At 39.0% G+C, this 26,281-nt stretch overlaps 1 protein-coding gene across 2 annotated transcripts in view; it reads left to right on the top strand.

Annotated features, from left to right (window-relative positions):
• CFAP97 (cilia and flagella associated protein 97) overlaps positions 1-26,281 on the top strand; it is a 54,993-nt gene that overhangs the window by 14,361 nt on the left and 14,351 nt on the right. For both annotated transcript variants that reach the window (XM_038400787.2, XM_038400789.2), the window contains exons 2-4: positions 2,987-3,886; positions 3,989-4,060; positions 24,359-24,627. In XM_038400787.2, coding sequence (XP_038256715.1) covers positions 3,022-3,886; positions 3,989-4,060; positions 24,359-24,627 — 1,206 coding nt within the window. In that variant the 5' untranslated portion in view covers positions 2,987-3,021. The remainder of the gene's footprint in view (positions 1-2,986; positions 3,887-3,988; positions 4,061-24,358; positions 24,628-26,281) is intronic.

The raw sequence follows: 26,281 nt of genomic DNA, 5'->3' as shown, positions 1-26,281 counted from the left end.
TGTGGACATTGCTCCACCCATGAGTACTCAGGTTAACAATTTCACCCTCTAAACCTTTTGCACACTGCTCAATTTCTCTTTCATACACTTTATCCAGCAAGTTGCCTGTGACATCTGCTCTGTTGGGTGGACTGAATCCTGGTCTTAATGACTGAATCATATTAATGAAGTGTGGGTTCTTAATCATACAGAAAAGAAGGTTTTGTTACATAAACAAACTGGGCAATTTTTTCATCCATTATCTCTTTTTGTAATCTGCTGGTTCTTATCACAAATTTATCTATGGTTGTTTCTGGATGATGGAGATTTTTTTTGCTACAGATGATATACTGTGGCTATGTGGCATACATGATGTGACTGAAACCCTATCATTGGCAGATAACTCTGAAACTGTAGAAAATGATGGTGATCTTGAAGGTGGATAGTCTTCAGAATCCTGTATGTTGAGGATGGATTCTCCTAAACAAAATAAGTCAATGTGATTATTTAATTATTATTACCATACTGCTCATTTAGAATTACTCATTACATTCACTGATACTGTTTACTACTTTAAAGGGGAAATTGTAAAGGGAAGAGCTGTCACTTTCAGCTATTATTTTTTTTATCACAACTGCATCTAAAATGATAGTACCATAGAGTAACAACTCTATTTTTTGCTCAAGCGTGAGAATTCAAGAATAGTCCAGAAGGAAGACTGGCAGTCCTTAAACTTTTTTATTACTTCAGACTTCTTTCTTATCAGCTGAAGATCTTGTATGTTCAGACATGTTCCTTTCATCTTCTTCAACGCAGCTTCCTCCTGAGAAGGAACACTTCTCGTGATGTTGTTTCATGCGGGCAACCAGGCCTTGCATTTCTTTGTTGTGCTGTTTGCATTTTGCACGCATGCCTGTCATACCCACAGGTAGAGGAGCTTCATTAAAATATTCCCAAACTGGATCTCTTTTACGGCCTGCTGCCATTATAGGTTTTCCCTTCTAGTGAGAGAATGGTATGGCAGATCTCAAATCAATGAAGGCTACACTCGGAAAGACCTCAAGACTTCTGGAATATGCTGCTCAAACAGTTTCAGTTTTGTTTCTACTGCCTGTCCCTCCCCTCTCACATTTTATCTCCAGACTTCTCCTTGTCCAGAGCTATTCCACCCCCAACCATCTTCTATTCATTGAACTTTTTGAAACTTTGCACTCTTAGAGAGAGGTAAGGGATTGATTCTGTGTACACAAATTTGCAGAGGGACAGTAGGGTTGAGGTCTGTTATTTCTCATCTCTAAATATTTATTTTTAATTTAAAAACATTTTTGCTGTTAATAAGCATGTTATCTCTGGAGACTCAAAACCACAGTTTGAGAACTGCAAAGCTAAGCATCTCTGATGGTATCTTCTAGACTGAGCACTGAGTCCCATTGGGGGTAGAGAGAAAGATTAACCTAAATAATCTATATAGAAGCCCCTAGAACCCCCATAAGATTGGGTCCTTAATTCATGAACTATTGGAACTCCTTAAGAAAAGTTTTCTTAAACATTACATGAATATATTTTCTCATACTATAGAATTAGCATTTATAATCCCTATTCCATGATGAGAGATCTTTGAACTATAATTTATCTTAATTAAAACTATCTTTTAGATATGTGCTTTTTCTTCAAAAAGATTTTTTGGATAAAATGCTGATTTAAATTTAAAAAAAAATCCAAATTATTTTTAAATCATTTGGGGGCGGGGGTGTTGTTTTGTGTGTGTTTTAATCCACCCTGAATTCAAGTAGGATTGTTCTGGGAATATCTAATGTGACATTTTATACTTCCCAGTTTTTCTTTTAATTTAAAAAAAAAGTATGTAAGATGTAGATTTTTTTTAACTTTCCCTTTTTCATTCTTTTTAATATTTACTTTATAATAAAGTTGTTGTAATGCTAAAAAAGCTTTAGTATATTTCCTTTTAGGCTATTTTTAGGAATGCATCTGAGAGCTGGGTGTCAGATTCTACAGGATATTTGAAGCCAATCAACACAAGAAGTGATAAATACTGCTAAACTCAAATTCCACCCTGGACTTTTAAGAGGAGGGCAGGAGCTGGAGGGAAAAGCATGTCTTGTCCTGCTTCCCCTGTACCTACTTCAACAGCCGTTGGAGGAATTCAGGAGCTTTGCAGAGTTGATGGCTCCCCAGGTTTCCTTCCGCTTCTGTTGCCCTGCAGTGCTTAGGAACTTTGCAAGGTGTCTAACTCACTTGGTCTCCTTTTGCTTCATTGGCTCTTTGAAGCTTTGGATCTCAATAGAATCCCTGGTTTCTTACTATTTAAGCTGCTGTATGGTGCTTTTGAGCTACATGTGATCCATTTCTCTTCATGTAGTGGTGCCTGATTTATAAAGCTCTGAAGCTTCAGAGCAGTTGAAAAGTGGGGAGAGAACTGGGAACGATGGGCCCTGTGGAATGTCCGTACTTCAAAAAGCACTTGAGGCAGGAGTACTCTCAGTCCTAGTGTCATTAGTGTCAAGCCAAGTTTAGAAGTTTCCCCTGATAAGGAATTCTACAAGGTTTATGTCTCTGCTTCCCTTTCTTAACGATCTGTGGTTCTGTTGCCTTGCACAGCTTAAGAGCTATGCAGGGTTGATTGTTTCCCCCAGTCTCCTCATTAAACTGCCTGGTGGAGTCCAAAAGCAGTACAGTGTCCCTTCTTCCCCAGCTTTGCCCCTAATTTATGTTAATTTATTAACTTCACAAGGTCTGCTGTCCTAGTTCCAACTCTCTGCCGCTTCTCCTTTTTTTTTTATCTCATTTCTCTTAAGTCTGCTGCCTCTTACTATATTATCTGGCCCATATAAAATTATAAATAAATATTTAGCTTACCTGGTCCATAAAATATTTAATTATATCACAGAAGTATAATATAATTAATAATATAACCTACAATTATACTAAGAGTATACTTTCCTCTGCTTTTTGTTAATATTTTGAAACCCCCTTTTCACATCTGCAGGACCAGAAGTTGGAATTTATACAATAACTTTTGAGATGGACCGGTATGAAGATGTGTCAGAGGGTGAAGTGGACCACTCTTTCTTTGATAGTGATTTTGAGGAAGAGCCAAAGAAAGAAGAAAACCCTGTCGTAGCCAATGGCAAAGAACATAGTGAGCTCATAGAAAAAGGAGGTATACGCATCGCCAAATCAGACTCTGAATCGGAAACAAAACTGATGCAAGAACACAATGCTGAGGAGGAAAATGAAGAGAAAAAGAGAGAGACACCAAAGGAATATTCCATAAATGGTGGCAGTTACCATAGTGAGAGTGTTTCATCAGAGTCAGTTTCTTTAAGTTCAGAAAATGCAAGTACATCTGGTAGAAATTCTGTGCTAAGTAGAAGAATACGTGTAAACATTCCAGTTGGGATCCCTAAAATAGTTAGAGAAGGTGAGGAGGATTATTATACAGATGAAGAAGACAGTAGTGATGATGGCAAAAACCAAAGGGTTAGACCTAAATCAGCTAAGCAATCCACTAGCATAAAGAAAGTTAGCAAAAAGTATACCAATATTAGCTCATCCTCCTCCTCTTCTTCCTCCTCAAGTTCGGATATAGATGGTTCAGATATGGATTCTGATAGCTGCATATCAGATTCATCACACTCTTCCTCAAAGAGAAGCATATGTAACTTGGCTCTTCTATCTCCAAGACGAAAATTCAGGCCAGGAATAAAGTCGGTAGAAGTAAAACCAAAGCTTGGTGAATACACAGAGGAGTCTGAAGATACAGTGACTGATGTAACACCTCTATCAACACCAGACATCAGTCCTGTCCAATCTTTTGAACTTGCAGCATCAAATGATAAGCAACTGAAATTAAAAAAACAAGAAAATGTGAGCCAAGAATTGCATGGTAATTTTGAGGAATTTAAGTACAATACAAAATTTGTAAAGCCTAGCAGACTAGAAAATGGAAAATTGAGACCCAGTCTTACATCTGTATCTTTCTCACTAGATGCTGAGTTTGATCGCAGACAGAATCAAAAGGTCTTGCATGATGCTGTGGACCTGAATCAGCTTTTAAAAGGTGATTTTTCTTAAACAAAATTTATACAAATTTATTTACAAAGTGTGACGTTTTCTGTGTCGAGAGGGGCTATAGCATTGAGTATTAATGGAAATTAGGGGTCATTGTGTGTGCTGCTTTTTCTTTTAAAATTTGCTTCAGACCAAGTTGCATCAGTTTTAAAGCTGTCTTATGGTTTTGTAATGGCACGCTGATACATCAGTAGACTAATGGAAGTGCTCCTCTAATAAACTCTTACTGGTAAAGGGATAAGTAGCTATGTGATGCATATCCAAATAGGATTGATATTTTCACCAATCCATTAACATTGTATTTTGATTTGTCAAATTATTATCCATTTAATAACTCAATAGCAAATACTAGCAATTTTCTTTAAAAACACCAAACTTTTATTGTGGGGAATCTATCAAACTATAGACATTCTCAACTTTTAAATGCAACTCAAAAACTACACACCTCTATAAATAGCAAACATTTTACAAATACATTTTTAACTTCTGGTGCCTTATGATAAATAAACAAATCACGTAAATTTAAAATTCCTTCTAAATATTGAATGATGAAAATATTTTAACAACAAAAAAATGTCAAATAGTCTTTGAAAGGTTTTCCTTTAAACTGTAGCTTTTCCTTCCCCAGTAACTTTATGAAATGTCTTTTATTGTTGGTGAGGAGGAGCCTGGTGTCCTGTTTGCTGTCCTGTCCCCAACATTCCTCAGTGGGATGGGAGCGTCAGATGATCAGGCAATGAGCTCATCTAAGCTAGGAGTTGTGCACCTGCTTTCTCAGTGATTCCTTCTGTCTTTACTCTCACGGTGTAATGGACCAAATTTTTAGCTGTTTGGAAGCTGCACTGTGGGCAAGAAAAGAAGGCTTTGCTGGTCCTTGTCTGTTATTCCCTATGCTCTAGCAGCTCTGCTTAATGGTGATTTCATGCACTCAGCGAAGCATCATGTTCGTACATAGTATTGGTAGGTAATTAAACTTCTGGGTAGAGCTGGGTGAAATGTTTTTAACATTCATTTTTTTTGTCAAAAGGGGCGTGAAACTATTCATGAAATTGGGTGAATAATTTCAGCTGAAAAATCTTTTTTTTTTAAAGCAGTTGAAACACTTCATTTAGGCTTTTTGATTTGAAATGGTGTTTTTTATTTCAAATTTGGCCACTTTAAAAAAAAAATGAAAAACCTGGAACAGCTGAATCAAACGGAAAATTCAAAATTTTTAAAAATTTTTTTAAAAAAAATTTTTGGTCGATTTTTTTTTAAACAATTTGTTTTGTTTTTGTTTTTCAATTCAACAACAATTCCTTTCCCCCCCCCCTTCCTGCTGGTAATAGCTCATCTTAAGTGATCACTCTCCTTACAGTGTGTATGATAAAACCCATTGTTTCATGTTCTCTGTGTGTGTATATAAATCTCCCCACTGTATTTTCCACCGAATGCATCCAATGAAGTGAGCTGTAGCTCATGAAAGCTTATGCTCAAATAAATGTGTTGGTCTCTAAGGTGCCACAAGTACTCCTTTTCTTTTTTGCGAATACAGACTAACACGGCTGCTAATCTGAAAAAAAAAAAACTTGTTTCAGTTCAAATCAAACTGGATTTTTTTGGAAGAAGGGGGCCTTGGAATTTTTTGGTTTGGTGCCCAAACTTTGTCACATGCATAAAATAGGAACTATAATTTAATAAAAATTATTCTCCAAGGATGTGAATATAAGGAGCAAGTTTGTTTCCACAAAACTGAAAAGCAATTCCTCATGGCCATCTTTAAGTAATACAAGTCGGGGTGAGAAGTGGAATTTAGGTACATTTACCAGCTAATGATGCTGATTAACTCTTATATAATTCCCAAATGACTTCAGTCTAGAACAATTAAACTTGCAAGCATAAGATACTGTGACTACTTTGGGTACTTCAAAAATTAAAGCAGATCAGATATTGACTTTTGGAAAGTGACTACTCTGGGAGTACAGACATTTTTATTCCATAATTATTTTTACACTTTTTTTGAGCTTTTTCAGTATGCACAAAATGAGTGCAGGGGAAAATAATTTTTCAGAGAGAACAGAAATGTACAACAGAAATGTTTAACCATCAGAATTGCTTTATTATGAGCATAATGTGAGCAATGTGTGACTATCGGATATCAGACTATCAGAGATGCTTTTAATACAATTTTATTAAACCTTACTAATGAAATGTAAGAAGGATGATGGTATAATATTGGTAACAAGTATACCCAGGCATATGTGTATGTAACAATTACATGGGTACAGTCCTCTGAGGTGCATGCACCCCCAGCTCATATTGAGGTTGTGGGTGATGTGCCTCATGCTGGAGGCATTCAACAGTGCACCTTGCAGAACTGAGCCAAGTGGTAATATGAAAGTATCTTTTTGATATGGGGAGAAAATTAAGACAATATAGCATGTTATGGTATTAAGGAGAAAAGATGGGAGAAAACTATAAAAAGAACATGACATTCAAAGAGTAAACTTTGTGTTGAAACAGTCACCTGTATTGAATGGTAAGTGAAGAAAGTGGTGTGGCTTGTACATCCTGTAATGGGGTACAGTGTAAAATAACTTTTGTGGTTTAAAATGACTGTTTCGGTTTGAGCATATAGAACAATATGTATATTGGCACAAATTTATAGCAGCTGACAAGGATTTTTAGCATACATTTTTCTTCATGCTATGTGCCCTTAGTACGTACTTATATAAAACTGGCAAACCATTCCATACTATTATAGTTTGGAAAAAAATTTAATTTAAAGCACATTTAACCAGTAAAATAAATCTTTTGTGTTTCTCAAATCTGTAATGTTTTTTGCTATAGGAACACAATTTTCAGTATGTAAGTAGTCAAATATTTAAGTTCTTCCACTTTAATGTATGCACTTGGAATTCAATCAGAACAAAATAATTTGTTCTGATTTAACTTTCTCCCTGTTGTTTCAATTGCTTTTGAACTTCTTTAAGGCAGGTACTAAAGGGCAGTTCTATGACTCTTTGTTTGTTTTTTTAAAAAAAGTCATTTAATAAGAGGCTAGAATTATGAACGAGAGAGAACTTCAGAATGATGGATGATAACAACAGGTGACTACATCAAAGGGTATGTCTACTCTGCAATTAAAAACCTGCTGCTGGCCCTTGCCAGCTGACTCGTGCTCCTGAGGCTCAGGCTAAGGTGCCATTTGATTGCTTTGTAGATGTTCGGGCTCCAGTACCCTGTGGGATGGGAGGGTCCCAGAGCTCATGCTATGGCCTGAGCTTGCACATCTACACTGCAATTAAACAGCCCCTTAGCCTGAGACCCATGAGCCTGATTCAGCTGGTACAGGCCAGCCATCGGTTTTTAATTGCAGTGTAGATGTACCCTGTAAGTCACTTTATTCCAGTACTGTAGTCTATTGCTGACGAAACCACTGCCTATTGCTAGGCAAGCTGTGATATGGCCTGTAGTGGTCATATGGATAACAAGGTCAGCTACTTGTCAAGTGATAGGAATGGAATTGATCTAAATAAGTGGAACCACAGCAATGTTAGGATTACAGTAAACCAAGATTTTACTTGAAATTGGGTAGAAGTGTTGTCCAAGCAGAATACATTTCCCAAATATCTAAACTGCTAATGACTTATTACCTCACCCACATCATTAAAAACTATCTTTGATTGGACCAACTTCTGTTAGTGAAAGAGAGACAAGTTTTTGAGCTTACGCAAGTTCTTCTTCAGGTCTGGGAAACTTAACCAGTGTCACAGCTAAATACAAGGTGAAACAGATTGTTTAACATACGTAGATAACACATATTTCAAGGTTCCATTGAAGGTGAAGTAGCCTGTTTAAAACCCCACCAGTCAGAGTTTTTATTCTATATATTTTGATATGTTTAGCCTTAACCTTTTTGTATTAGAGCATAATCTTTTCTTTTGGAGCTTGTCCTGTTGTTCATTCCTGCTTCATCTCACTCCCAGATATAAATTAGACTTTAATTCAATTGGTTTTCATGTCCCAGACGTCCCTTAGAAAGGTTTGTCATCTTCAACAGAAGGGTGTGATGGGCATTTTTCATTCTAGATACCTTGCTATCATGAGATCTAATCCTTGCTAAAGTATCTTGGTATTTTACTGGCAGTTGTAAAAAGATTGTCTGGGTTGGTCTATCTTTCCTCTCCAATGAAGTAGTCTATGAACAAATTCAGTAGACCCAGGCTTCTATACATTAACAATCCAAAGCACCTGGTGCAGACTAGCCTAACAATAGTTTCCATTTCAGGTGGAACAGGACGTTTCTTCTTTAACTTAGCTCTAAGTGCTTTAACTAAGCTAATAACTCCTTCCCTCACCACAACTGCCACATCCCTGTTGTCCCTGATACTTGTGCTCTTCTCCAGTCTCTCTTTTCCTCCCGCCCCCTGCCCCCCCCCCAAAAAAAGGTTTATTTTGTTTCTATTTGTGTTCTAGCCTGGAGTCTGTCTCTCCCCACACATCAGAGACAGCAGCTCAATTTGCTATGTGTAAGCAGTAGTAGGGGTGTTAGAGAGATTCCTCTACTGACATCACCAGGCAGTTGGGGGTCCTGACTTTTCTCTGAATCAAACTCTTCCATGATGCCTGGAATATTCCCTGACATTCTGGAATTGCTTGGATGTGGTGTCCAAAGTTATTGCCTTGCAGACAAACAGAGGTGCCATGAAGTTGCAGATAGGGCCTTGCTTCATTCGACCAATAATGCTGCTCTTAGTAGAGTTAAAGAATCCTTGCTACATATATTTTTCCTCAAAACAATTTGTAACCTTAAATCGTAAACCAAGCTCGAACTAGAGTTCATAACTTTGTTCTCAGACTGAGAATACTACTAAATCTGAGAAGTTAGAAGAAATAGTTCTGGTCCCCCTTTAGCTCCTCTCCTGGAATTTAAAATAAACTCATGTTATTACAATCACAAAGATTGATTAGAGATCTTAATTTTGTGCTTAATATCCGCATTGATTTTTTTATTCATTTCCAAGTTATATTCAAGATTCTGTCATTGATCTTTAGTCCTGGAATGGTCTGGAATCCAGTTATGTGAGACCATGCCCAATTTTTTATGACAGCAAAGATCTTCTAGCTAATTTTTAAAAGTATGAACATTGTGATTAGCTGCTAGGCTGTGTCATTTGAGAACCCCGTGCCTTTAAAGTCTAGGGATCTTATGTGAGGCTTGTTTGTATGGTTTAGTGTTTGTTCTTATTCTTTCTGGATAGCCCATCTGATTTGTGTGTTAATCTCTGTAACCATTGCAGTATGTACTATAGAAATGAGTAAAATAAATATAAAAACTAAGGGCTGTGTCTGTCCAAAATCAGGATTATTAATTCTGAAAATAAAAATAAATATTTTTCTTGATGTCTTCAAGGATGAACTGGGTAAAATTTCAAGACTCATCCACTTTCTCAAGTTTATATATGGCAGGGAGTGGAAGGAGGCATAGGACTCCAACCTTTTGGGAAGTCTTTGCCCCTTTCTTCGCTCTCCTTCTGCCCTCCAGTGAGTCCAAGTGCACTTTCACTTGGCAGCACCTCTCTAAAGCACTATATAAATGCTCAATAGTGTGGTGTGGTATGTGATGTGGTTCATACTTTTAAAAAAAAATTCAGCTCACATTTGAGGTTACTTACGGCATTCCATTATGAAGCAGTGCTGATGTCATTTTGCTGATTATCCATTATGACATGATTGTAAGAGTTACTATTAGCATTTCAGTGCCTGACAGATCATCGGTATGAGGAAGATCCCAGGCCATTCACTACTGAAGGAGAACAGGTGAGAGAGCAAATTGATCATATTTCAGAACATTTTAAAATACAATTTAAAAAAAAAACCCATAACCTAGGTGAGAGGGGAAATATGGGAGTTCAAACATGTGGTCTTCATCTACAGGTTAATATAAAATGGGGCTTTGATTGTTGTGGCCAGATTTAGAGATTGTAAACTCTTTGTGGCAGGAACTCTCAACCTCTGTTTGCACAGTAGCCAGCCCAAGAGGGACCCAATCCTGAATGAGGCCTTTTGGCGCTAATTTGATATAAATATTTAATAGCTTAGTAAATTTCTGTGTATGTCATTTTCTCCACTTTCCATGACGAAGCTGTATTCATCGTGACAGTGCTTGTGATTCTGGAAATAGCATTACGCCGCTCCAATGTTACAGAGTGCATAGTACATACAGTTTTCCTATACTGTTTCATACATGGACTTGACTTCTGTTTTGCTCATATATCAGACTAATCTTTAATACTTTATAGAAAATTAGAATAAAATCTAAAGTATAATGCTATAATTTTAAAATTTGAAACCATAAATGTGTGAGATGCATTATCTTTTCTGTTGCAGTCTGAGTAATCTGAAAACAAATTTATCAAACAGGAAATAATAAATACATTGTGGACAAAATTGATAGGAAAGAATATTTTTAGCATTGTCTGAAAAAGGATTTCTATTTCTACTCTCCATGCCCCAGCCAGCTCTGGAATTTGGGAGCTTTTTCTTGTGCTAGTTTTCTGGACCCTATTTATATGTAGTGTTCGTTGTCACTGAAAGGCACTAAGATTCCACAGATAAGAGATGAATTGAGCACAGGACTGGGAGCTAGGAACTCCAAAGGTCTAACCTCCACTATACTACTGACTTACTCTATGGCCTTAGACAAGTCACTTGATCCTCTATAAGCCAAAGTTTGTGCAGACTTATGCCAGGTGTATCTCCACTGAAGTGTCATGAATGAATGAAATAGTAATGAGATAAAACATTACAGAATTTGTCCCTTTGTTTCCTCATCTATTTCCTCATCTGTTAAACCAGGTTGATACCAACTGGGTTGCTGTGAGGATTAATCAATAAATTCCTTCTTGTGTATTCTCTATTAACTTAGTATGGGACACAGAATGATGCATTGAATAGGGTATTGGACTGGCAGTTGGGAGACCTGGACGCTATCCTTGGCGCTGCCACTGACCTGCTACATGTCCTTTGGCAAGTCATTTAATTTCTCCTCTGTCTTAGATACTTCATCAGTAAAATAGGTATTATATGTACATTACTCATAAAGCACTATATGAGCTTAGTATCATTACTATTTAACTAAACGACCTGCTGGTTTCAAACAAACTATTATGGAAAACTATAAGGTGGTGCAAACTTGACTACATTCAGCTGAACGCATTGCAACTGTGTTTACCCTTTACTATGGTATCTTCTACAGAAAACAGAAATTATCTTTGCATAATCAAAGGTTCAAGACCTATTTCTAGGGCTTCTCCATTCATGTATATGATAGATGTTCCCAGCCATGCTGAGCAAGTGCATTTTGCTGGATGATAGTGGTTTAAGTCTGTTAAGCAAGAGTAACATTCCTACATCCAAATTAAAACAGACCATTAAAAAAAATTTGATTATACTCTTAGATTGAAAATCATTGTTTCATCAGATCAGGTTTCTGCAGGCTTGAAGGGGGCATTCATCAGGTTACATTATGAAGACTGCCTTCATATTCTGAAAAGCTAGAAACTTTAGGATCTCTTCTTAAATTTTAAATTTTAAAAGAAATGTAGACTTCCCTAAAAATCTGTGAAAAGATGCATATTTTCTGATGTCTGAAGGGTTTTTATTGTTTTCCTTGTAATATAAATGAATAAACATCAACTTTGTTTCTGAAGGTGTCTAATCATGCAAGATTTACATTCAAACAAATATTTTTCTCGTTGATACAATCCATATAAAATCAATTGTCTAGAAAATATTTTGTTTGATTTATTACAAGAAGTATTGATTTAGACTGATAGACATCCTACATAAACACTTGATCCTATTTAATCTTTGTGTATCCTTTAATTTGTATTATACATGTGACAATGGAACAGAGTAAAATAGAATATCTGGCAAGTCTTGAGGTGCAAGTGTTGGTACAAGCATTGATGCAACGTAATTCCCTACTTGGATTGGAGAGACTGGTGTAGAGATACGTACCAGTGCTGACGCGGCAATTTAAATCACGTAAGACAGCTAAATCAATCCTATCACTCTACTCTACTCTAATTCGCTAGGCTCAGTAATTAAGAAGTTGGATTTTTATTCTGCTAGATCATCTGAATGTTTGAGAGTCGCTGAATTATTTATTATTTTCATTATCTGTGCTTATAGATTTAAAAGTCAACCTTCTCTCTATGGAAACCATCAAAGGCCCTTATTACCAAAACATCTCTTTCAGTGTTTCATCTCTAAGAGGAAATTAGAAATGTACTCGGCATGACTCTACACATGCAAGTACTGCTATTTGTTAATCAGAAACTAAACTAGGTATATCAAAATTTCAGAAATAGAAAAATCTTTTCAGACCACTTAACCTTTACACATCTTACACAAATACATTTCAGTCTAGAAAAGGTCTGAGCAATCATTAGTTATTCAGATTAAGAAATCAGGTGAGTAGGCTTGTCTAAGGAGCTCTGTTTCTCATGTCTGAGCACTGGTATTATTTTGTAAGGCCCAATCTACAAATAAAATTGCAGGGATTTAACTAAACCAACGCAACATGGCACCTTTAGTTAAACTGGCACAATTTCTGTTTGTGGATAAGCCTTGTCAGTCTCTATAGGTGAGCTTTGGAGAGGGAAGTGAATGGAGGGAATCTCTGGAATGCCTGCTTACAATCCACCAAAGCCAGAATGTGATGACCTTTGGGGCATGATGCAAGGCAAATTTGTTTAACCTAACTTTTGATAGATTGGTAGGGGATTGGAAGAGAGTCTGACATTTTGAGGCCATACTGACTGGTCACTTGTGGTACCTTTTTAATAGGCCTGTTACTAATTAACAAAAAGTGAGCATATCAAAAAATCTTTCTGTGGATCATGTTATGCAGAAATTGATCTCATTGTCAGCCTCTCGATGAACCTTCACAGTGTTGTCTTTAAATTAAATCCATTCCCTGAAAACCCCTTAAAACTTTCACTCTACCATTAGTAGGGAATGCTGAAAAGTAAACTTTCTTGCACCCTTTCCATTCAGTTCCTTCCCATGAAGAGGGTGGGTATTCTTGTGCTTAAGGCCCTGTACTGGGATTCAGGAGATCTGGCTTCTATATTTGGGTCTGCTACAGACTTCCTGTATGACTTTGATCAGATCATTTAATTTGTGTTTTTTGGTTCCCTACCACACAGAACTATTGTAAGGATAATTAAATTAATGTTTATGAGCACCATAAAAAGCCTATAATATTTCACACCCCTTCATTTTTCTGTTAAAATCTCTCTCGACAATCACAGAATTCTCCTTGCCAGTCAGTCATCTCCCCTATAATTTTTCTCCCACTCCCCTTCATATTTTCTCCTTCCTCTCCACCCCAAGTAACGAAGCCTTGGTTTTCATGTTTCTTCCTATTAGAAGTCCTATAACAGAGGACATTACTCTAGTCCTAAGCTAGGCCATGATCTTGCAATGGATTTAGTGCAACTGAACCCTTACGCCTTGCAAAATGCCATTTGAAGTAGGGGTTCACCCACGTGCTTGGTGTGAAGGATCTGAGCCCTAAATAGGACTTTACTGCACTGGTCTGTATAGTATAAAATAGTGGATAGTCATTGTAATCATCCAAAGAATGAAGTTAAAGGAAGGAGTGGGGGGGGGGGGCATATCACAAACTTGTAATAACTTGAAATCTTATCTGGTTAAATGTTAGTGGCAAATATCTTAGTAAATAATCAGATAAATTTATTCAACCAGTTATACAGTTGGTTGAATAAACACAATCCTAATAACTGCCATACTGGGTCAGACCAAGAGTTTCTCTAGCATAGTACCCTGTCTGGCCAGTACCAAACCTTCAGGGAGAGTGTACAGAGCAGAACAGGGTACCAGGAGAGGGGAAGGAAGTGTGATATGTTGCTTATAAACCTAGTTGACCCATGGAAACATTGTGTCACCCTTATCAGCCCTGCTCCTGTACTTCACTAGATAGCTCCTCCCCGTATTTATTCTCAGTGCAGTTTAGTAAAGTGTGATTTTAGTGAGATTATGCAGTATTATCTGGTTGGGTGAGGACAAGCATTTAATTTGTAGTGCTAAAGTTGCTAATGTTTTGCTCTCATGAGAAAACATGTATGTATTTTTTCCTTGACTAAATATTTAATCTTTACTGTGCTCCATAGGGACTGTATAATAGAACAAGACTGGGATTATTTACCCATTTCAAGAAACTAAGGCATTCTCAGTTGCTCTCTGTGTAGAGGCTTCAATCAATGAGGGGTTGAGATGCGTAAGTGCCATTTATTATGGTATTAGTGGGTTCCAAAATTTACATTAGGAAAGAGCTCTGAAGTTATTTTATTACTCAATAAATTAAGTAGATTGTGCATTCAATCTGACAGTGATTCATGCTGTTTTTAGCAACTATGAATGGGCGAACTAACTGAAATTTCTAACCCATTTGTGTTTCTTTGTGTAGGCCACACCATAAGCCGTACTAGGAAGAAATGTATACTGGTCATAGACAACTAAGAGCCATGAGTTTGTGGTTATATCCTCCACAGAAAAAAAGATGGCTGATGAGTAGCAAAAGATTTTAAGTTTCAGAGTAGCAGCCGTGTTAGTCTGTATTCGCAAAAAGAAAAGGAGTACTTGTGGCACCTTAGAGACTAACAAATTTATTAGAGCATAAGCTTTCGTGAGCTACAGCTCACTTCATCGGATGCATTTGGTGGAAAAAACAGAGGAGAGATTTATATACACACACAGAGAACATGAAACAATGGGTTTATCATACACACTGTAAGGAGAGTGATCACTTAAGATAAGCCATCACCAACAGCAGGGGGGGAAAGGAGGAAAACCTTTCATGGTGACAAGCAAGGTAGGCTAATTCCAGCAATTAACAAGAATATCAGAGGAACAGTGGGGGGTGGGGTGGGGGGGAGAAATACCATGGGGAAATAGTTTTACTTTGTGTAATGACTCATCCATTCCCAGTCTCTATTCAAGCCTAAGTTAATTGTATCCAGTTTGCAAATTAATTCCAATTCAGCAGTCTCTCGTTGGAGTCTGTTTTTGAAGCTTTTTGTTGAAGGATAGCCACTCTTAGGTCTGTGATCGAGTGACCAGAGAGATTGAAGTGTTCTCCAACTGGTTTTTGAATGTTATAATTCTTGACGTCTGATTTGTGTCCATTCATTCTTTTACGTAGAGACTGTCCAGTTTGGCCAATGTACATGGCAGAGGGGCATTGCTGGCACATGATGGCATATATCACATTGGTAGATGCGCAGGTGAACGAGCCTCTGATAGTGTGGCTGATGTGATTAGGCCCTATGATGGTATCCCCTGAATAGATATGTGGACAGAGTTGGCAACGGGCTTTGTTGCAAGGATAGGTTCCTGGGTTAGTGGTTCTGTTGTGTGGTGTGTGGTTGCTGGTGAGTATTTGCTTCAGACTGGGGGGCTGTCCATAAGCAAGGACTGGCCTGTCTCCCAAGATCTGTGAGAGTGATGGGTCGTCCTTCAGGATAGGTTGTAGATCCTTGATGATGCGTTGGAGAGGTTTTAGGTGGGGGCTGAAGGTGATGGCTAGTGGCGTTCTGTTATTTTCTTTGTTGGGCCTGTCCTGTAATAGGTGACTTCTGGGTACTCTTCTGGCTCTGTCAATCTGTTTCTTCACTTCAGCAGGTGGGTATTGTAGTTGTAGGAATGCATGATAGAGATCTTGTAGGTGTTTGTCTCTGTCTGAGGGGTTGGAGCAAATGCGGTTATATCGTAGAGCTTGGCTGTAGACAATGGATCGTGTGGTATGAACTGGATGAAAGCTAGAGGCATGTAGGTAGGAATAGCGGTCAGTAGGTTTCCGATATAGGGTGGTGTTTATGTGACCATCGCTTATTAGCACCGTAGTGTCCAGGAAGTGGATCTCTTGTGTGGACTGGTCCAGGCTGAGGTTGATGGTGGGATGGAAATCGTTGAAATCATGGTGGAATTCCTCAAGAGCTTCTTTTCCATGGGTCCAGATGATGAAGATGTCATCAATGTAGCGCAAGTAGAGTAGGGGCATTAGGGGACGAGAGCTGAGGAAGCGTTGTTCTAAGTCAGCCATAAAAATGTTGGCATACTGTGGGGCCATGCGGGTACCCATCGCAGTGCTGCTGATTTGAAGGTATACATTGTCACCAAATGTGAAATAGTTATGGGTGAGGACAAAGTCACAAAGTTCAGCCACCAGGTTAGCCGTGACAGTATCGGGGATACTGTTCCTGACAGCTTGTAGTCCATCTTTGTGTGGAATGTTGGTGTAGAGGGCTTCTACATCCATAGTGGCTAGGATGGTGTTTTTAGGAAGATCACCAATGGACTGTAGTTTCCTCAGGAAGTCAGTGGTGTCTCGAAGATAGCTGGGAGTGCTGGTAACGAAGGGCCTGAGGAGGGAGTCTACATAGCCAGACAATCCTGGTGTCAGGGTGCCAATGCCTGAGATGATGGGGCGTCCAGGATTTCCAGGTTTATGGATCTTGGGTAGCAGATAGAATACCCCAGGTCGGGGTTCTAGGGGTGTGTCTGTGCGGATTTGTTCTTGTGCTTTTTCGGGGAGTTTCTTGAGCAAATGCTGTAGTTTCTTTTAGTAACTCTCAGTGGGATCAGAGGGTAATGGCTTGTAGAAAGTGGTGTTGGAGAGCTGCCTAGTAGCCTCTTGTTCATACTCCAACCTATTCATGATGACGACAGCACCTCCTTTGTCAGCCTTTTTGATTATGATGTGAGAGTTGTTTGAGGCTGTGGATGGCACAGTGTTCTGCATGGCTGAGGTTATGGGGTAAGCGATGCTGCTTTTCCACAATTTCAGCTTCTGCATGTCGGCGGAAGCACTCTATGTAGAAATCCAGGCTGCTGTTTCGACCTTCAGGAGGAGTCCACCCAGAACCCTCTTTTTGTAGTGTTGGCAGGAAGGTCTCTGTGGGTTAATATGTTGGTCAGAGGTGTGTTGGAAATATTCCTTGAGTCTGAGACGTCGAAAATAGGATTCTAGGTCACCACAGAACTGTATCATGTTCGTGATTTTAAGATTTTAAGACAGGGGATTTCCTTAAAAATCCTGTCTGATTGCAGCACAGACACTACCAGCTCGGAACCCTAGTGCAAAACTCATGGGCCTTGTGTGGCTCAACATGTCAAGGTGTGGAGAATGGTTTGTTTTTGGCAGCCCAAAAGTCTGCCATTAAGAGGCAGCACTGAGTAGCACTTCATAGCAGAACTTTTCCTTAGTAAGATTCCATAGCTTTTCCCCTTTCTGGGTCACTAGCTGCTCCTTTCCAGTGTTTGTGCACGTGCTATACTACTGTCAGCAACCCATTATCCTCAAGAGCCATCAACAGGCTGGTAACAAAATTGAGCTCCATATTACAGCATTAATAATAGTGAGACCACCTAGATCGAATAGCCTCGGGGAGAGGAGCAGAACCTCTCTTCAGGTTGCAAGTGGAATAGCTCATGTTAATGGTGAGGTAGTGATGGTGGCCAAGGCATTGATGAGGTGAATGGAGAAGGATAAAAGGAGTATACAGTGGAAGGAATGGAAGAGAAGAGACAGGGAGTGATGGGAAGCTGAGAAAATAAGGAGAGAAGAGGAGGGGGGAAAAGCATGAAAAAGAAAATGAGAGAAGAGAATAAAACTGAAAGGGAAGAAAAACAGGTTTATAGTTTGTAAAATGAACCAGTAAATGAAACATAGATGAATAAATCCATCTCAGGATATCAAATTGGTACAATGCATGTACATTTATGTAAATATGTATTAGTTGTCCCAGGGTTCCCAGCAAGATGCTGGTCCAGCTCTGTGCTGTAGAAGTTTCACACTACTGGCTCCATAAGACTTCTGAAATAAATACAGGGTGATGCAGCTCCTGCATACCACTTCCACGTAAACAGTTAGTTGAGAGGCTTTTTGGATCCCCTGAGGCAATCCTGAAAGCATTTGCAGACCAGTACTGAGTGGACTGAGACTGGTATTTGCCCTACCTCATACCTTCATTACTTTTTTTCACAACTACATTCCGTATGCTTTTAAGAATGTATCAGAGCAGTAAAGAAATCTATGAAGGCAGAAGATAAGTGAAGTGATGAGATTTATGCATATTGCTCTCTAAGGATCTCAAAGAGCTTGATGAAGTTTATTAACTATATATGTAGGAATTGCTTTACTCTTCGTTGGAGTACAGCCATCTTTGGGGTGAATTGTGACAAATGTTATGTAGCATTACTGTGTTCTGCTATACCAGTTAGGACATGAAGTGAAGAGTCCTGTGTTTAGTTATGGTATTACTTGTATTGCCATAATAGGAGCTCTAGTCATGGGTCAGGATCACACTGTGCTAGGTGGTGTACAACAGAGCAAAAAAAGATGGCCCTTGCCTCAGAGAGCTTACAATCAAAACATAAGACGAGACAACAGATGGATACAGACAGAAGTGGGGGAGTACAAGGAAACAGTATTGGTCAGCGTAATAGGTTGTGATCTCAGCACACCAAGGGCCTAACTGTTGTCAGGTTTTTTATAGGCATTGCAGCAAAGGAGAGTTTTGAGAAGGGAAACAAAGATTGATAATGAGGTAGCTTTGCAGATACTATTAGGGAGCCCCTCCGAAGCAGGAGGGGCAGCATGAGAGAAAGCACAAGGATATTTGTTTTGAAAATTTAACAAGTGGGGTGATAGAGGTTAGCATCATGGGCCAATCAGAGACAAGCTGGGTTGCAATGAGAGATGATGCAGAGGAAGCAGCCATGGCATAGTTCCCCTCTTACCTAGTGAAAATAACTGATGGCTAAAATTGCTAATAGTTGGGCTGGACAGTGGAGCTTCAGAACCTGGAGCATGCTATGATGGGTTGGATCACAGAAACCCCCTTGGGGCTGCCAGCTGATGTTCCAAGACTCCTTCTACCCCTGCTTTCCCTGCCAGCTTGGGACTCCAGAGCCCTGCCTAGTTGTGCCAGACACGCTTGCTGGCCACAAACACAGACCCAGGTCTGAACCACGTCCCACAAACTGCAAGCTTAACTGAAAGCAGCGTACAAAGTGTTCCTGTCTCTAACACTCAGGTGCCCAACTCCCAATGGGGTCCAAACCCTAAATAAATCCATTTTACCCTGTATAAAGCTTATACAGGGTAAACTCATCAATTGTTCGCCCTCTATAACACTGATAGAGAGGTATGCACAGCTCTTCCCCCCCCCCCGCCCCTAGGTATTAATACATGCTCTGGGTTAAATAATAAGTAAAAAAGTGATTTTATTAAATACAGAAAGTAGGATTTAAGTGGTTCCAAGTAGTAACAGACAGAACAAAGTGAATTACCAAGCAAAATAAAATAGAACACGCAAGTCTATGCCTAATACAGTAAGAAAACTGAATACAGATAAAACCTCATCCCCAGAGGTGTTCCAGTAAGCTTCCTTTTACAGACTAGTCTCCTTCTAATCTGGGTCCAGCAATCACTCACATCCCCTGTGGTTACTGTCCTTCATTTCCAGTTTCTTTCAGGTATCCTTTGGGAGAGGCAATCTCTTGACCCAGCTGAAGACAAAATGGAGGGGTCTTCCACGGGCTTAAATAGACCTTCTCTTGTGAGTGGAGACCCCCCTCCTCTCTCCTACTCAAAGTCCAGCTCCAAAATGGAGTTTTTGAAGTCACATGGGCAAGTCACATGTCCATGCATGACTCAGTTTTTACAGGCAGCAGACATTGTCCACATGCGATCTTGAATGTCTCCAGGAAAACTTCTTATGTAGATTGGAGCCTTCCAAGAACCATTGTTCATTAAGTGTTTCTTGATTGGGCACTTAATTTGCACATTCCTTTCTCAAGAAGCTGACCAAATACTTTACTAAGGCTACTTAAAAATCAAGCAAGTACACCGCCAATATTCATAACTTTGAATACAAAAATGATACAAGCATACAAATAGGATGAATAGATTCAGTAGATCATAACCTTTACAGAGCCATGTTACATGGCATAGGTAGCATAAAACATAACTGGATTATGTCATATACATTCATAAGCATATTGCCACAAAGCCTTATGGGGTGCACCGTCACACCTACAACATGGCTGAAGACATTGTGGTGGTGAGAGACGACGCAGAAAAAGCAGCAGCAGTGAGGCATCCCCTATCCAGCAACCCTAGAGCAGTAATCACTAATCTCTGGGCAAGGAGGTGGAGGTACCACATGATTGGAGCAGTGTGGTAAGAGATGGAATTAAAAATACCAAAGTGGAATTTGAGCAGTAGACCAATAGTAACACTTCCCTCCTGTGTGAGAAGTGTGTGGGATCTTCAGTAACAAGTATTCAGGGGCTGAATAGTCTCTTCTGAGAGATTGCATTGCCAACAGCTTAGTGACCCCAACACAATTCTAGGGAATTGGTTGAAAACTTTTTCTCAGAGTAACCTGGTTTTCCGTCTTGGATCCTACCCAAGTGCTGATCTTGCCTACCTTATGAAATCATAAGAAGTATGGCTGTAGGGAATAAGGAGTAGTAGGTGAAATCATTTGTCTTCAACATCTTTGGCGTAATAAAGTTGGCAATTATGTACGTTTGTCATGCACAATATGTAACAAATCTCTTTTACAGACTATTTTCCAAGTGACTAGTGTCTCTCTTCCAAGTACTTTCATGTTCTGCAGCTTTTGCTCTATATGTTCCCATGGAGATATATTTGATATTCTTGTATTAAGGAAGAGCACTGCCACTTTATTTTTCCACATGAATCATGTAGCATAGGTATTCTTAGTTTGTTTCTTTTTGTCTTCTGTAGGTTTATCTGGATGAGTCACAACCCAGATTTGTATCTTTGAATGACTTTGGTAAATAACTGTACTTCTGTTTATAAATGAAGTACTAAGTTGCAAAGATGTTTTTCAAGGCTTTTTAATGTGTTATGTGCACACTTGGTCTTCACTAGTTTTGCATGGTAGTATATATTACATGGTAATTTGCATACTATCTTGATAAATTGACTAAACTGTCTTTCCTGATGTGACCTGTCCTGCAGGTAGTGTTGCTGAAGTTCAGTTCTTACATTTATCGGAGGTTCTTCTGGCTTGGTCAAGTTAAATTGTTCCCATGGGAACTGTTTGGATTTCAATGAAAGCTTTTCTGGCTCATTGCGAGTGTTAGCGCTTAGTCAAGTTTTCCAGAGGTGACTAGGGATTTTGAGTGCCTTAGTTTTTGAGAACCTAACTTGAAATACCTTAAAGGAGCTGATTTTTTACAAAGGTGGTGTTCAGTATTTGCTGAAAATCATGCTCCTTGAAACTGTGTGGAATGGCACCAAAAACCAGACATCCAATAATCACTTTTGAGAGGCTTGGCCTTTAATGCTGATTATCTTTTTACCTGGAACCAAATATTTCCCATCAAAGGAATTGCCCATTTTAAAAATGCTGAATCTGCCTTGGCATATTGAAGTATTGAGTTGTGAATTGTGTGTGTTTTCAAGCTTGACTTTTGCTCTATGCTGCCATATCCCTATTTTAATTCTTTTTTTATTGACTATTTAAATATTCTAGGCCAGGTTCATCTCTTTTCTCCATTATTTGTTTTAAAGTGGCCATACATTTATTTGCTTATTTCTCTCTCTCCAACAAGGATCACTTGTAAAACTCTTCTGTTTGGGAGTCCTGTACCAAATTCATAGTAATCTTCAGAAATACATTTTGTCTCCTTGTTCCAGTGTTGTGTTCTCAACTTTCTTCTCCTAGTTCCTGTATTCCTCACAAAGGCAACTGCTCCTGTATCCAAAATGTGATTCTATCTCAATTGCACAATTGGGACAGATATTTTATAAAATTTTATACATGTTGGGAGCAAACGCTGTGTCAACATCTAAAACTTCATTTTACCTTAATTGATGGTGCCATGGGGTAGTTTCTAGCCCTGGCCTTCCTGAAACTGTATTACAATTGCTAGAAAACTTCTGTGAGGCTTATGTTAGTATCACAAATGATACTGCACTGCTGTGCCACCAATCATCGTGATACCTGTGTTCAATGCTATGGTAGCATGCTATTAACAATAGACACACATGCATATATGTGATGATTGTTGGTGCCACAATAACTACAGTGAAGATAGTTGCTCCTTTAGCTAAAGAGTTCCCTGACTGTACTTTATCACTGGACAAGGGAGAGTAGGAACATGTGTGTAAAGGTACAGAGCAGTAGGTTCTTTGTTGCCTGGAGCCTAGCTTGTGCTGATAACAGTCAAAAGGAAACAGCTTTGCACATTGCAGATTTGTGTCCATAACACAATCTACTATTCTCTTTGCTCTGCCTTGTTAAAGTATCTACAGCATATACTGACAGGTTTCAAAGTAGCAGCCGTGTTAGTCTGTATTTGCAAAAATAAAAGGAGTACTTGTGGCACCTTAGAGACTAACAAATTTATTAGAGCATAAGCTTTCGTGAGCTACAGCTCACTTCACCCGATGCATTTGGTGGAAAAAACAGAGGGGAGATTGATATACACACACAGAGAACATGAAACAATGGGTTTATCATACACACTGTAAGGAAAGTGATCACTTAAGATAAGCCATCACCAGCAGCAGGGGGGGGGGGAAGGAAAACCTTTCATGGTGACAAGCAAGGTAGGCTATTTCCAGCAGTTAACAAGAATATCTGAAAAAAGAAAAGGAGTACTTGTGGCACCTTAGAGACTAACAAATTTATTAGAGCATAAGCTTTCGTGAGCTACAGAAAGCTTATGCTCTAATAAATTTGTTAGTCTCTAAGGTGCCACAAGTACTCCTTTTCTTTTTGTGAATACAGACTAACACGGCTGCTACTCTGAAAGAAGAATATCTGAGGAACAGTGGGGGGTGGGGAGGGGGGGGGGAGAAATACCATGGGGAAATAGGTTTCAGAGTAGCAGCCGTGTTAGTCTGTATTCGCAAAAAGAAAAGGAGTACTTGTGGCACCTTAGAGACTAACAAATTTATTAGAGCATAAGCTTTCGTGAGCTACAGCTCACTTCATCCGATGAAGTGAGCTGTAGCTCACGAAAGCTTATGCTCTAATAAATTTGTTAGTCTCTAAGGTGCCACAAGTACTCCTTTTCTTCATGGGGAAATAGTTTTACTTTGTGTAATGACTCATCCATTCCCAGTCTCTATTCAAGCCTAAGTTAATTGTATCCAGTTTGCAAATTAATTCCAATTCAGCAGTCTCTCGTTGGAGTCTGTTTTTGAAGCTTTTTTGCTGAAGGATAACCACTCTTAGGTCTGTAATCAAGTGACCAGAGAGATTGAAGTGTTCTCCAACTGGTTTTTGAATGTTATAATTCAACGTACTCTGCCATGTACATTGGTCAAACTGGACAGTCTCTACGTAAAAGAATGAATGGACACAAATCAGACGTCAAGAATTATAATTTGGAATTAATTTGCAAACTGTATACAATTAATTTAGGCAAGATTAGAGATTGGGAATGGATGAGTCATTACACAAAGTAAAACTATTTCCCCATGTTATTTCTCACCCCCACCCCCCACTGTTCCTCAGATATTCTTGTTAACTGCTGGAAATAGCCTACCTTGCTTGTCACCATGAAAGGTTTTCCTCCTTTCCCCCTCCTGCTGCTGGTGATGGCGTATCTTAAGTGATCACTCTCCTTACAGTGTGTATGATAAACCCATTGTTTCATGTTCTCTGTGTGTGTATATCAATCTCCCCTCTGTTTTTTCCACCAAATGCATCCGGTGAAGTGAGCTGTAGCTCACGAAAGCTTATGCTCTAATAAATTTGTTAGTCTCTAAGGTGCCACAAGTACTCCTTTTCTTACAGCATATACTGCGTGCATTTGCATACTGATGGCTCTTTAACGCCTGAGCCTGAGAGGTAAGTACTCGGCACCCTCAGCCCCATGTCAGTGGGAGTCACGGGTGCTTAGCACCTTTCAGGCACAGGTCCTAAGTGTGATTCTTCAGTTTAAAACTGAGAGGGGCAGAAAACATGATGGCTAACATTTTCTAACTAAATAAGTGGCATGATTTGCAGAGGTGCCAGGCATCTCCCATTAAAATATGTTGATGGTGCTTGACATTAATGAAAATAAGGCCACTTATTTAGGTGTCTAAATGCTGAACTGCAGGCCCACATGTTCCAAAATTTTGACTTATTTTTCTAGCTCTAATAAATAAATCCTAGTAATATAAAATTATATGCACATGGTGTCTTTCATCTGTGTGTTTTTGCCTTTATTTTTTTTAAAGCTTTTCTACATTTGGAGAAAAAGGAACAGCAACAACTGGTCATTGATCAGCCAACTCCAGGGTCAAGGAAAAATTACTCTTTCACAAATGACGAAGTAAGACAAATTGATCGGGAAAACCAAAGGCTGTTAAAAGAACTGTCCAGACAATCTGGAAAGCCTAGGAGCAAAAGTGCCACTCTGAAGAAACCTGCTGGCCTGCCGCCTAAGTTGTATCATAGTGCTCTCAACAGGCAAAAGGAGCAGCAAAGGATTGAAAGAGAGAATCTGGTAGGTTAAAAAGTATTGTTTTGGATCAATGTAGAGGGAAAGGCTGCTTGTTATCAGATGGGCCACTATTAAATGGTTGCCAAGCTAATAAGACAGCACTTGAAGTTTCTCTTTTAGTTTTTTAAACTTTTATTATATTAAGGCCAGAATAAATGTTGTTGAAATAACTGATGGCCTTATGTAGTTAGGCAGGGGTGTGAAATAATATCCTAGGTACTTGGATGGCCTCCATCTCTATAGTATCTGAACACGCAGTACGTACATATATTTGAAAGAAAAATATATCCTCTTACTTTGACAAAACAAGAGTGTTTTGTTTTTTTCAGTTTGTGAAACGGATTTAAAATGGTATGGCTTTTCTTTCCTGTAGAAATGTTCCACTTGTGGGGAACAGCTTCTATTTAAATCTAGTTAATGTACCCTCAGTTTTGGGTGGCAGATTAAGTAGACTAAACTAACTCAGCACATACTAGTTTTTCAGCATGCCTGGTCTTAAGAGGCAGGGAAACCATATCTACACACTGACAACAAAACCCATTAAGTATATTGATACACAAAGAATAAATCACAAAAGAAAAAGGAGTACTTGTGGCACCTTAGAGACTAACAAATTTATTTGAGCATAAGCTTTCGTGAGCTACAGCTCATTTCATCGGATGCATGAAAAGCTTATGCTCAAATACATTTATTAGTCTCTAAGGTGCCACAAGTACTCGTTTTCTTTTTGCGAATACAGACTAACGCTGCTACTCTGAAAAGAATAAATTGTATGACTTAAACTGAATCAGAAATAACTATTTGTATAACCTGCCATCATTTTCAATATCTGTAGCTCTCTGCTTCTCTCATTATGTTGAACCTATATACAGTAACTCCTCACTTAAAGTCGTCCCGATTAACATTGTTTCGCAGTGCAGAAGTAAGGGTAGCAGTAACGCAACCCCCCCTACAATAACCTTTTGACACCCCCTCACACACACACAACTCCTTTTTACTATACAGATTTCACAGTGGAGACCTGCGTTTCTCAAATTGGGGGTCCTGACCCAAGAGGGAGTTGTAGGGGGATCACAAGGTTATTGTAGTGGAAGGGGTTGCATTACTGTTACCCTTGCTTCTGCACTGCTGCTGATGGCAGCGCTGCCTTCAGAGCTGAGCAGTTGGAGAGCAGCAGCTGCTGGCCAGGAGCTCAGCTCTGAAGGCAGCGCTGCCATCAACAGCAACACAAAAGTAAGGGTAGCAGTAATGCAAACCCCCCCTACGATAACCTTGTGAACCCGCTCCCACAATTCCTTTTTGGGTCAGGATACCTACAATTACAACACTGTGAAATTTCAGATTTAAATAGCTGAAATCATGACATTTATCATTTTTAAAATCCTATGACTGTGAAATTGACCAAAATGGACCATGAATTTGGTAGGGCCCTACCTATGACAAGTGTATGGGGGCCATCAGCATCTCTCAGCTACAGTCATATACCCCACACCTTGCTTGTTACAATTTTAATAGATGTTTAAGTTAGATTGCATAATCTTGTTATATTCAGTTCAGTATAGAGGGAATCAAGTTGTCTGTTTAAAAAAGAATAAATTGGGATTTTCTTTTTTTTCTGGAATGCGATTGAGGCATGGAAATTTTTAAATAACCCACA

Source organism: Dermochelys coriacea, chromosome 4 (assembly GCF_009764565.3).
Source record: "Dermochelys coriacea isolate rDerCor1 chromosome 4, rDerCor1.pri.v4, whole genome shotgun sequence".
NCBI lineage: Eukaryota > Metazoa > Chordata > Testudines > Dermochelyidae > Dermochelys > Dermochelys coriacea.
Note: the sequence above shows the minus strand (reverse complement) of the source record. Positions and strands in the feature narration are given on the sequence as shown.